The sequence below is a fragment of the Camelina sativa genome, chromosome 10, assembly GCF_000633955.1.
Source record: "Camelina sativa cultivar DH55 chromosome 10, Cs, whole genome shotgun sequence".
NCBI lineage: Eukaryota > Viridiplantae > Streptophyta > Magnoliopsida > Brassicales > Brassicaceae > Camelina > Camelina sativa.
In genome coordinates, this window is record NC_025694.1 from 8,059,339 (window position 1) to 8,072,079 (window position 12,741).

General features: G+C 34.9%; 2 protein-coding genes and 1 non-coding gene across 4 annotated transcripts; 1 reads left to right on the forward strand and 2 right to left on the reverse strand.

Moving 5' to 3' along the window:
- LOC104717882 lies at window positions 34-521 on the reverse strand. The gene has a single exon (XM_010435522.2). It carries the CDS (start codon window positions 414-416, stop codon window positions 177-179), a length of 240 nt encoding a protein of 79 aa, XP_010433824.1. The 5' UTR covers window positions 417-521; the 3' UTR covers window positions 34-176.
- On the forward strand, window positions 532-602 carry TRNAG-CCC. The gene has a single exon. It is a non-coding gene; the product is annotated as a tRNA-Gly (tRNA).
- On the reverse strand, window positions 928-4,968 carry LOC104717881 (protein NLP7). Of its 2 annotated transcripts, none has more exons than XM_010435521.2 (5): window positions 4,454-4,968; window positions 3,543-4,117; window positions 3,227-3,274; window positions 2,250-3,141; window positions 928-2,159 (listed from the first exon to the last, which is right to left on the reverse strand). In XM_010435521.2, the coding sequence occupies exons 1-5, from the start codon at window positions 4,794-4,796 to the stop codon at window positions 1,123-1,125; spliced, it is 2,895 nt and encodes a 964-aa protein (XP_010433823.1). In that variant the 5' UTR covers window positions 4,797-4,968; the 3' UTR covers window positions 928-1,122. The 2 variants fall into 2 exon arrangements, with proteins under 2 accessions (XP_010433823.1, XP_019086444.1); XM_019230899.1 differs by lacking the exon at window positions 4,454-4,968 and having other exon boundaries at window positions 3,543-3,801; window positions 3,936-4,026.

Below are 12,741 nucleotides of genomic sequence, written 5' to 3' on the forward strand. Positions count from 1 at the left end.
ATGAAAACATATCTAATGATTCAAACACGCAATTAATCAAATTCTCATTCAGGCATCAATAGCATTACACACTTTAGACATTGTATTAAAAATCAAGAAATTACAAATTCATACCAAATGACGAGAGGAGTAAATTGTTATTTTGCACCAGAGGATAAAAAAGAAGAAGAACAGAGCTAAACAATGTCGTGTTGATGAGGAGCGGCGGAGAGAGCAAGAGGACGGTGGTGAGCCTCGTCGTTGTCGTCGTCTTCATCATCATCATGAGAGGTGGAGAGATTGACGCAGGCGCAGCGTTCGAGAGAGGAAAAGAAAGCGGAGATGACGGTGGCGCTGATCCAGCTCGCCGCGTGATCGATCTTCTCTATAGAAGTCGTCGTGCTAACATTGGAGGTGATGCTGATGCTTTTGTCCATAGCTTCCCGAATCCGATCGTGGGAAGGGGTCAAATTCGTTGATTCGTTTTAGAGAGGAGGAGAGAAGAAAATTTTGTGTTGACGGTTTTGAATTTTGAAAATGCACAAGTATTCAGCGCATCTGGTGTAGTGGTATCATAGTACCCTCCCACGGTACTGACCGGGGTTCGATTCCCTGGATGCGCATTTCTTTTGTCGTTGTTTTTGAAGTTTTTGTTGTGACCAATATTATGGTTTTTGGGATTCTTTTGATTACTATTGTGACCAATATTATTTATTCTTATAATTTTGAGAATTGAGACAATATTGTATTTTTCCTAAAAACTATTTGTAGTTTTTATTGACATCTGATCGCAGCATATGGCATAATTTTAGTCATTTAGAAAACAGAAACCTTTCATATCAACACATGCAAAATTTCGGCTTTTCTTTAACAAGCCTTGTCTTTGATTCTTGTTTTAAATTTGAAGAAGCAAAAAAAACTCATAATGGAGTTAGTTTACAACTAAGATTTACTTCTAACCTCACTCTCCTTCTTACAGTTACAAAGTTACAAACAAATGTTTTTTTTTACACTTTTATCCCCCAAACACATTCTTGCTTCTGACTCAACCGAAACCCAAGAACAATAAAAACAAACCCTAAACAGTAAAAAAAAATTTCAAAAAATTTATTCACAAAAAGTGTTGGAATGAATTACCTCGGGTCACAATTCTCCGGTGCTCTCGCAGGAGCTCCCGAGATTTGTCGTTACATCATGAACTAAGAGCCTTACAATATTAGTGCGGGAGGATCTAGGGATCTCGAGACATTCTTGAAGATCAGCATCACAAGCAATCAGAACCCATTCGTTATCATCATCAAGATACTTGATATCGAATGTACCTGCATCAAGTTTCAGCCTCTTCGCCACTTCATCCTTCAATTCCATTATACCCGAACCTGAGGATATCCTGAACCTTATAATGTCATCTTTGTAGCTTGCTTTGATTGTTACCGTTCTCGTTTCCGAGCCTGATGGTTCGCGTGTAACATTTGCAATGGCCTCTTCCTTTGGGGGAGCGTATACATTGTTGTTGCTATTATTATCATTGTTCATCCAGTTTGAGTCTGGAAACTTATCGTCGAATGCGGTAGTGGAGCAGAGATTTCTCAGATCTTTAGAACTTCCAGCGTCTTCGATGAGCATTCCTCGGAAATGGTCTATAGAACCAAGAAGCCTGTTTGGCATTGAAAATGATGCTGCGGATACATCATGATCTCTAGAATAAGGTGGAAAAAAGAGCCCCGGTGATTCACCAACCGTGAATAGCGGATCTTGGTTCGGGACTTTAGCTTCATCTAATTGGTTTCCGTCACATGAGCCGTGAGAGGTCGGGGTCCCAGCGCTCTCATCCACCGTTCGTGACCGCTTGTGACCGTTGCTTGGTAACTCGGGAGAACCATTTGGCTCGTGGGGACTGTGATCACTTGACCAGTGGTTAGGTGAATTGTTGGTGTTTGGTACCTCGGGCGGTTTGGAGCCACTAGGTGAATTTAGTGGCTGTGCTGATGTTTGACCATGTGTCCAAGGGATGGAACTAACGGCCATGGAAGTCAGGTCGAGGCCTCCATCAGTGCCTTGAACAGATTCAATGACTCGTTTCAGTTTTGTGATTGAACGATTCACTTTCTTGATCTTCCTTGATGGCCACCGCGAGATTCCGTGTTGTCTGCAGATTCGCTTCATTGTCGTCGGGCAAACTGAGAAAAGAACAATTTAGAGTTCAGTTGAAATATATCTAGCTAGTAACTATAACCAAAACATGAAAACAGTTCATAGATATAAAATACCTCCAAGACTCTTTGCAGCGTCTTTGAGACTTCCGGTAAAATACTGCTGAAGTACATCCAGACTGATCGTTTTCTCAGTCTTTCCACGTTTTTTCTCTGTTTTCTTCTTCTCCTTAACCACACCATTAACAGTGGCCACGTTTATATTCTCTTTGACTGGATCAGAAGACTGAACCGCAGGCTGAGGAATCAACCGTGTCTCTATCGCATTTGACTTAGAACCAGAAAAGGGAACTCGAATTGATTCTATTTTTGAATGGATCTTCTTGTCCGGTAATGCTTGGATGATCTCAAAAGACAATTTGTCATCGTCTTCACCAAAGTCAACCCCAGATGCAACCCGAAGACTCTGAAAATGTTCTTTCATTGTCACCAATATAGAACCCAACAACGAATCTTGCTCTTGGTCGTCTGTTATACTCGAAGGAAGAAAGAATTCAAGAATGTAACTGTCGTCGCCCGTGTAAGAGCTCTGGAGAGAGATTGCAAAACAAGTAGTTAACTTGAACATGAGCGCATAATGGACCAATGGGTACTGCGTTTTGCAGAACTTGGTGATGTCTCTGCAGAAACACGAACCACCATTGAGAAAAGCTCGTCCAGCGACTCCCTGACCTTTCTGGAGATGGTGTTCAAGACAGGCATCTCTAAAACCCCAGACGTGAGCATCCACGACATAGCAGGCCATGTCGGTTGTAGACATGCAGATTTGGCCCATGCAGCTACCGTCAAAGCTGGTGCAGTTTTTCTTTAGACCGCCACCATTGGCAAGAACGCTCCCGTGCTGGCAAGGAACCCAAGTCTGAGCAAGAGGCAAGTTATGGGTCTCACATACAACTGTAAGCACTTCCAGAATCTCAGCAAGGGCGTTTTGGCGACTCTCATTGCATATCTGTGAATACCAAGTTCACTAAAAACAGTGAAAACCGGTGCTTAAATTGGTGATTAGTAATCCACAAAATGATAATGTAGCTAACCTGAGTGGTTTGGTGATCAAGTATTTCCGAGCTTTTCAGATTTACCGCCTGACAAAATTACCAAAGCTTGTTATCATTATAAGGAATTAGAAATATAGTGCTCTGTACGAAAAAAAACAAAGAACTATTTGGATACAACATAACGAAAGAACTATTTGGATACAACATATTCCTCAATACAACTAGCAGCTAGAAAGGCAAAACTTGTAACTCAATACTCTAATCCATGCACACCAAGTTCTAGGAATCAATTCAGATAAAGGATAAACATAAGCAAGGGTGGAGTATGTGTAGTAGTGAGGAAAGAGAGACAAACCTCAAGGGCTTTGCAAACTTTGTCCACTTCGGGCGCATAGTGTATCTTCTCAGAGGTCATTATAAGTTCGACAACACCTATGCAGGACTGACCGGAAGGATTGAAGACAGGCAGGGCCAGTGTACCACGCACGTTGTAGTGCAAGGCATGGTCGAGGCGGGAGAATTCTTTGCTGGAATAGTACTGAACATTAGGAGTCCACTCAGGCAATTTCTGACGGAAAACTCGACCAGGGAGTCCGAGCTCAATGTCACTTTCACTATCCACAGAAAACATATATGTGAGAGAGATCATCCTGTATTGATTAAGCCCATTACCGTTAGGATTAAGAACAAAAGGTTGACCCAAAGTCGTCAGCAAATCACGACCATTCTTTCTCACAGGAGCCCAGACCTGAGCCAAAACGTGTTGTTCGGTAGAGTCTTTGAAGTATCGAAGCGCCTGAGTCATCCTCTCTTTGATCACACAGTAGTTGTCTGCGTTCTCTGGCGGCACTAGGCTCATCAGTGGAGAAGGAAACTGGAAATTATTGTTATGTTTCTCTGTTGTGTTCTCAGCTGCTGATGGAGAAGAGTCTGCAATTACCAAAAAAAATTACACCTTCAGATACTTTAGTACCAAAACACTTAGCGGGAAACAAACTTGACTTGTTACCCACTACGTCTATAGAACTCAGCTATTTTTGGCAACTTTGAAAAGGGACAAACAAAGTCAAACGCAGAATCAATCAATCAATCCAATCAAAACAAAAAAAAATCTCTGTTCAATCCGTAAGCAGCAAAGCTTAAATTAAAGCTTAAAACAATTCCATCAGCATCACAAAATATTCAAAAATCGATTCTCCGATCAAGATGTATCTTTAAATTCCTATAAAAAGGAAATGAAGCTCAAAGTTGGGCGAAGAGACTAACACGGTAGAAAGAGAGGATACTCGGCGAGACGGAAAGAAGAAGGAACACCAGAGGCGGAGCTATTCTTCTCCTCATCACCACCACCACCGTTAGCGTGATGGTGAATACCACCGTTTCCACCACCGTCGGAGAAAGCCCAAAGAGGCGAGCAAGGCTGCTCAGAAGACGACGAGACAAAAATCGGAGAAATCATACGATTCGATGAAGATAAATAAGGGATTTGATCCAACGGCCAGGAACCGTCAAGATCTAAGTCGTCAACATCCATGAGAAGCTCCCTTGACCTCGACGAAGGAGGATGAGCGACGCCGTTTCTACCGGAATTATCATCGGGCTCGCACATTTTTTTTTTTTTTTTAAATAATCCAAAAGCAGCTTCTGGAATTTATTTTTTTCCCGTTGCGTCTGCAAATTCTCTTCTATTGATCTGTTTCCGATATGGATAGATAGAAGAAAGAGAGAAGGAAGCGAGAGAGAGAGAGAGAGAGAGAAAGGTCAAATGGGCAGAGTGTTTGATTCCATAATATCACACAGTATCAAACAAACAAACAAACAAACTGAAAAATTTAAATTAAAAAAAAATTAAAAAAAAAAAACATTTTTTTCGGATAATATATTGAGAATCGATTCTCTGCTTCACAATACAACTGTGTCCCAAATATTTAAAATATTATTATTCTTGTAGATCTTTATTTTCGTTTTGGTAATATATTCCTCGAGATTTTATTCACCATTCATAATTTCGACAGCTATAAAATACTATTATTTCATTTTAAAAAATCGACATAGAATATAATTATTAAGAAAAAAATAAGTAGAAATTGTGTAATTACATAATTAGTACTGTTATTACTTATTAGTGGATATTATTGGCATAGATTGTAGCATTTTTATGCATTGTCAAGTACGACGGCTGTCTTTAAACGACACGTTCAGCATACCCTCGTGGTGGGAATGCACCAATCAAAATTTGCTTTTAATCCTTAAATTATTTATTCAAGTGTGGAAAAACTTGTGAAACTTTTATTACTATTAAATAATACAGCGGAAAAAATTATTTAACATTATTACGTAATGCCTTTTGGGGATTATTAATGGGAAATTTGTGAAAAGTGGAGAAAAGACAAATTCTGGGCCTACCTGATTCTTTTTGGAATTATAGTGCGATTCACTAGTTAAATTTTGATGGATTAGTTCAGTTTATATATATTTTATAATCCTTCAAGTTGGGTTAAACATGTTGTTTGTATTTAAAAAAACCTACAATTATTAAGAGAAAACCATCTAAATTAACATCAAGAGTTGTTACCAATATATACTTTTCTAATCTTATTTTGTAGTTTTAGTTCTATTAAATGTTTTTGTTTTTATCAAAGAATTGTTTACTCAAATTTAGGATGAACGATAGTATAAACACTAGTGATATCTCCAAAATTAGTTCTGTTTTTTTTTTCCTTTCATCTCTTTCATAAAGTTGAACATTTATTCTAGAATTTGTAATCTTTCAGTGGTAAAATAAATTATTTATGTCGGTTTTTGATTGGAAGAGAAGATGAGTCACACAAAAAGCTATGCTAAAAAGGAGAAAGAAATATTTAAGATTAAAATTATAAATATAAAATGGATTAGAACTGTTCGAAAATTTTGCCACTTGTATTAATAAAACTAGGAATTACTTTATACTACAGTTTAAGAAAGCGTTTGACCAAAAATAAAATAAATTAAAAATATATATTAAGAAAGCGTCAATTTGATAAAGAATTGACAAGGTGAATTAGATGGATCAGCTGTTCCAAAATTATTCAATATATTATGCTTAAACATAGTTCTGGAATTAACATAGAAATAAATTAATTAAATGTTCAAATGCTCTTTTTTTGATTGAAAAATGTTTCAATGCTCTTGATTATCAGTAGTTAACAATAAAATTTTTAGCTTAGGCTTCTTGACTAAACTAACTCTTCACACCAATACTTTACTAACAAAATAAAAAAAATATATATATATATATATATGATGGAAATGGTTGCATTAGGGATGAATAAGTTAAACAAGTATGAATTGAATAAAGTTGGTTGAATGCTTATTGGTTGAATAGCATTCAACTCATTCATCCACTAAATATGAGATGAAAGAGTTAAATAAAATTTTTTCTATAATTTGTTCATTTCTCCAGCTTTTTTGGTTGAATGTGTTAAATAAAATTTCCAACTTATTTATTTCAAATGATAAAAGATTGGCTGAATAATCATTCAACCTATTCCACCTATTAATTTAAGTCATCCATTTGTACTCATATATAGTTTGCTAACAAGTTAACCACACTAACGAACAAATTATAAAACATAAACAAACACTACTACTACTCTATAGTTTAGCTCTATTTATACTTTACCACATCCAGTCAATTTATATATATGTGTATTATTCATATCACAAATACAATAGTAATGAAATTGTGATAAGACTCCTCCTAAATGGTAATGGTTTTGGTTTATTTGATGTCGGCGTGCTGCCAAAAAAGAAAAAAATGAAGTCGGCGTTTATTACTGTATTATTTTTATTTTTATTTGAGTAAACTAAATTTATTAACAAGGACTATTAATCATACATTTTGTGTTTTCTGGGTTTCACGCTTCTATAACTTTTTTTTTTTGCATTGGTACATTTCCTCAAATATTATAAGTATATTTTCTTTTTACATTTGAAACTGTTACAGGTTTTCATCGAAGGCTATATAATTAAGTAGAACATAATATTAGATTACTAAATACCAAGTGGGGGAATTAAAAAAAAAACAAGCATAAAAGTGTGGGATCGAAATGGAACAGGCGATAGTATCATTAGTCTTCTTTATAATTTTAATAGCCAACGAATAAAATAAAGCCAAAATCGTGATACGGGTTCCACTTTCGATAGTTTGTATATATATATTATGATTATGGAAATCATATATTCAACCATAAATAATTAAAAACGTAAAGAAATCCCACTATCTACTTTGTTTTCCGTTTGCCGAATATGTCATATATATTTTCAAGTTTCGAGTTTAAAATATTTCTTTTAGAAAAATGTCACCCTCACCATTCCCTTTGGCGTTTATACATCAACTCAAAAGTAGTGGTCGGGAAGTTATACGAGTTCCATTACATGATCTGGAATTATCGTCTCGAGATTTCATTATATACGGAGTCTTTTGAATGGATAACTTATAAATTAGCGTCATAAATATATATATAACCGTATAAGTCGGTCTGCCATGAGCACTGCATGTTAATGTTAGAGTTAGATTTTAGTAAGGTAAAAAATGTAAATCACTCTTCTAACGTTTTCAAAACACAAATAACAAACCTTTACAGCTGCAAGCTTCTCGTTATTCCGCGTAAAAACCATTACCTTTCATGAGCCTTCCTTATATGAATTATCGGAAACCTTCAAATGTTTTTTTTTAGCTTTTATTTCCCCCTGCCAAGAAATATACAAATACAACATAATAACTATATGCTTAATTTTCATCAATAGATCAGCGTCGTCATATATATAACGCTCGCAGTCGCAGGCCAACTCTTGAAATCAATAATCATAATAAAAACGAACAGATCAAGCTGAGAAACCGGTGAAGATGTCTTTATATATATAATAGTCTGTACGTGTTGTCTTATGCTTTTTCAATTAGCCTGTTCCAATTCCGTAGAAAAACATGTTTGATTTCAGAAATATATAAAGAAAAAGTATCACTCAATATGTCATAGTTCTCTCTTTCAACATAAAACTGTTTGTGACCATCCATCCATATATACATATATAAATATCTCAAAAGAATCTACATAAGATTCGTTGTGTAAAAAAACTTGTATATACGGTTGATTACTTGATTATATTTTCTCTTAAACCTCTCCGAACTGTTAACGGCATCGGTCATAATGTTACGAACTTACGATCGCATGAGACATACGGAGACAAACCAATATGACTAAAATTAGCTTCTAAAATTTTCAGTCTTTATTGTTTTTTTAGAACAAGACGACAAATAGCTAGTGAAGTCACTAACATAATAATTAACATTTTAAGAGTAATCATTATGGATGGTCGGCTAAATAAAATAAACAATACAATGAAATAGTTTGTTTTTTTTTTGTCGCCAGTAAACTTACTTTATTCAGTGGTTTTGACGACGTCAAGGAGCAATAGTATATATATTATTGAATTACTTTTTCTTTTAACGAATCTTTTTCTTATTATAAATACTGTAGTAAACTTTAATGTGCTCATACTGAAATTAAAAATTTCATACTATTCGTATAGATATGACATGTACTGTTGTAAATAAAAAGACATCACATTGCCTTAGTAAAAGATTATTGATTCATGTGGAAAATGTCCAAAAAGAACTAGCGACACCGCAAAAAACTATATTATTAATCACACGTAAGAAGAACTTGTTCAAATTCGGCTGCCTAATAATGAACATGAAAAATTTAAGATAGTAAAATAATAAAAACACTTAAAAGATATGTTACTACTATTGATTTAAAAAAAACGAGGGCCCATAAAAATTTAGTAGTTGACAAATAAACACACATAAAAAATGAGGAAAATGTCAACGCATGCCAACATTTCCAAGATAACAGGGTCAACTTGTAGATTGGTAAAATAGCAAATTACGTGAAGAAAACGATCGAGACATTAGACATATATATATATTGATTGACGATTTGAAGTTATCGATCAAACCTTCCTGCAAAAGATATTATCTGATTAAAACACTTAGAAATTAGAATATTATTAATTTAATAGTATGACTGAGAGACTTTTATTCAAAAATGTTAAATGTTAAATTAAAAACCTTCCGTTACAACAAATTATTATTTTTAAAAATATCTAACATGATCGCATCTTCATATTAATTGTAATGGTCAATGTTTTTTTCTCTTTATTGATAAAGAATTATAATAGTTAATGTTGCACCAACCATGATACAAATCCCAAAAGTTTTGAAATCTAAAGACCACATCAGTTAAAAATGCATGTTATATACAACTTGTAAACCACCTCTTAAATTTATAGAAGTTTTACTGTATTTTTTATATATATAAAGTATATAAATATTGGGGATATTTTCCGTCAAAGCAAAAAAAAAAAAAAAATGTTTTTTTCCCTTTCTTTTTCACCGAGTATTGGGGGGTCTTCAACACCAATCGCACAGTCGAAAAGCTTCAGGTCCGATCTCAAAGTTTTTTTTGGCGGCCCATTTTAGAAGTTCAAAATAGCAAAAACGCAATTTTACAGTTTTTTTTTTTGTTTTGTTTTCGTAGCTAAGGCATGCGGGCGGAGAAGAAGAGATGAAGCAAAATTAGAAAAGTCTATAGCAGATTTACAGCAGAATGTTTTTTGTTTTTTTGTTTTTTGCTTCCATTCTTTTATTCAGAGCTCAGTCTCGTCTTCAATTAGTTTCAGAATCAGGCATTGTTACATGATTTTAGTTTATTCGATTTCGTCCGAATTGTCTCGTACTACTAGTCGCATTAGTCTTGTAGTGAGTTGATTTTGGAGTTCGTTGTGGCTTTTTTTTTGTGTGTGTTTTAAATGGTGAGGTAAATTGGTAAACGATTCATAGTTTGATTTTGGTTTCCAAGTGAGTTTGAGTATTGAATTCTGATTTGAGCTTTTATATAAAGCCTTGCGATATGGAATTTGACCTTCTGAAAGGGATTCTGAATTTGAGCTAATTGATTCATGGCTGGTGTTTTGTTTTGTAAAAGGAAAGTTTTGTATTGGAAACCAACTATTATTACTCATTTGGATTTTGTTTCTAGCAGAAGAGTTGTCTACTTTAGTGGCATAAAGTTTCAGAAAAATGATTAGACCTAAGTTGAATTGAGTTGGTGATGCCATTAGCTTTGTGAAGAACTGTTAACTCTTTTTCTATATATATATATATATATATATCCTCTTCTTATCAACAACTAACTTCTTATGATTACTTCTTGACTAGTCATTTGCATCAGCTTTGAAAAGTGAAAAAAGAGTGAGCACTTCGAGCTTCTCATGTGTTTTCCATTTACGTTTTCAGCATTCAAAAAGAGGGTACGGGGAGCACTCAGTCCAGTCCAAACACAGTAAATCCAACAACAAAAAAGGTTCGATGCTTATCTTGTTTCCCTATTGTTGGAGATAAGGACTTGCATAATGCCGTATCTTTTCACATCTGGTTGATAGCATTCAACTAATTTACGATATTTTCGCTTCACGCTTATACAACAGAGCTGAATCTATTTCTTTTACCATACTGTCACTGGTTCACATTTTTTCTAACTGTTTAGTACGTAACAGTAATCTACATGTCACTGAACATGCATTGATATATACAATCCAATAGATAGATTATTCACAATTAGATGATAACTCCAGCCACTTGTTTTACATTAACACTGAAGCTTTGTTTCACTAATTTGCAGTTTATGCAAACCTTTTACATCACATTAGGCTTGAAAGATAGACTTAGGCTATTCTCAATACCAGACGGTCATTTAGGTTCTAATATCTCTATTTCTCTGCTTTTTTACCTGTCGTTTGTTCTATATTATCTCTCAGAAACTGTACCACATTTTAGGGCAGAAAAGCCATGTGTGTGTTTTTGGATATCTCAGCTTTCTTTATGTTAAGTTCAGGAAACCTTTGTATAGCAGTCATGACCCTCTTTATATTCTCTTTGCAGTCAATTATATTCTTCAGAGACTGGCCATGGCAGAGAGCATGTTCTGATCATAACTCGCAAATGTCAATGTTCCTAACAAAAGCACCATCAGAATCTGATACCAGTAAGAGCCAGTAAAGGGAGGCTGTTTCATCAAGAGGTGAGTATGGAATTCTGTTGTTGTAGACTGACAAGATTAGAATCAAAGTACAATTTTTTTCTTAAAGCTGAGATACAACTGTGATTGTCTGATTGTCTGATTAAAAGTCATATCTCGTTTGGTTATAACTTACATTTATAAAGTGAGTTATCAATTTGACGAAAACTTGGGTCCACTTAGAAAACATACATTTCTCATATCGACTGGCTTATGTTTGCTCAAAAACAGCATATAGAGATCAGAAAATGTCCCAGTTGACATGCATCATAGATTCTTTAAGGTTCTAGAGGTCAGCTTTTCATATACTTATTGTTCTATAGTGACGTGTCTTTGGCCTCTACCAACCTTTCACGTTGCTCATTTTCAACAGTTTATGGTGCCTGAAAGCTCTTTTTGCTGGCAAAAATGATGGCTCAAAGACACATCTGCAAGACCTTCCAAATTTAGACCTTGGAGTTTAAGCAAACATCAACATCACATTTACGCCTAAAAAGGTAAATTTCCCCTTTTTACCTTATTCTTTCTGTGACTTTTGCCTTTCAAAATTATTGCTTTCCAACCGAAGTTGAAGAGTTAGAGACTAGGCATTTCTTTGAATTGCTTGAATTTACCTAGCAAGGTTTATTTTGGTGTAACCCATCTAGAGACAATTCTGTGAAAATATGAATGACATAAGATACGAAGTAATATGTGCTATATTGGATTTAGTCCAGGGTATAGTAGAGATATAAGTTTATTTCTGTCTTAGAGGTTAAGAAGAAAATTTAGTGTAGACGAAATAGGAGACTAGAGTCCTTTAGCCAAAAACCGTAAGAACCACATAGCTGTAACCTTAAAAGTTAGTATGTGTCTGCTTCTACCAAGATCTTTAAAACGATTTGAAAAGTTCAGGGGTCTTCATATCTTGTATCCTAGCAAAGCTATATCAAATAGTTCTATAATCCCTAAACTCATCCATTTAGAATCTAAGTTAGTGATCTCTTTTGATCATTCCCACTATGAGCGAGGGAGGTCACCTCTCAGGATCCACTATCACCAGTGATAGATATATACATAAATATTTTTTATTGAGTAAATGGAACCTACTGAGGTTATAGATATTTCTGTGATAATATACATACGAGGCTTATTTTAGTCTCTATATGCGTAGATGTTCTTTTCCACACCAGATATTATATTGAAATGATATGGGAAGTTTTAGCTAATTCGATAGTAGACCTCAACAGAATGAGCAATATATATGCCATACTAAAAGGGCCAAGTTGTTGATAAACAAACGTAAAAATACAAAAAGCTGTCTATCACTAAAGGGAAAAGGGAAAAAACTGATCAATGTGGGTCACAAATCAAATCCTAAATCAAGATATTTATTTGGGGGTCCTAGGCACAATCATCTTGGTAAGTTTATGTGTCAGTCTATTAAAAGATGTC

Bases quoted from the DNA above. Each gene is read 5' to 3' on its own strand.
- LOC104717882 (XM_010435522.2), bottom strand. From the start codon at position 416: ATGGACAAAAGCATCAGCATCACCTCCAATGTTAGCACGACGACTTCT.
- LOC104717881 (XM_010435521.2), bottom strand. From the start codon at position 4,796: ATGTGCGAGCCCGATGATAATTCCGGTAGAAACGGCGTCGCTCATCCT. The intron at 3,142-3,226 runs GTTAGCTACATT...TGGTATTCACAG, and splicing joins TTGATCACCAAACCACTCAG to ATATGCAATGAGAGTCGCCA. The intron at 2,160-2,249 runs GTATTTTATATC...TTCTTTTCTCAG, and splicing joins CGCTGCAAAGAGTCTTGGAG to TTTGCCCGACGACAATGAAG.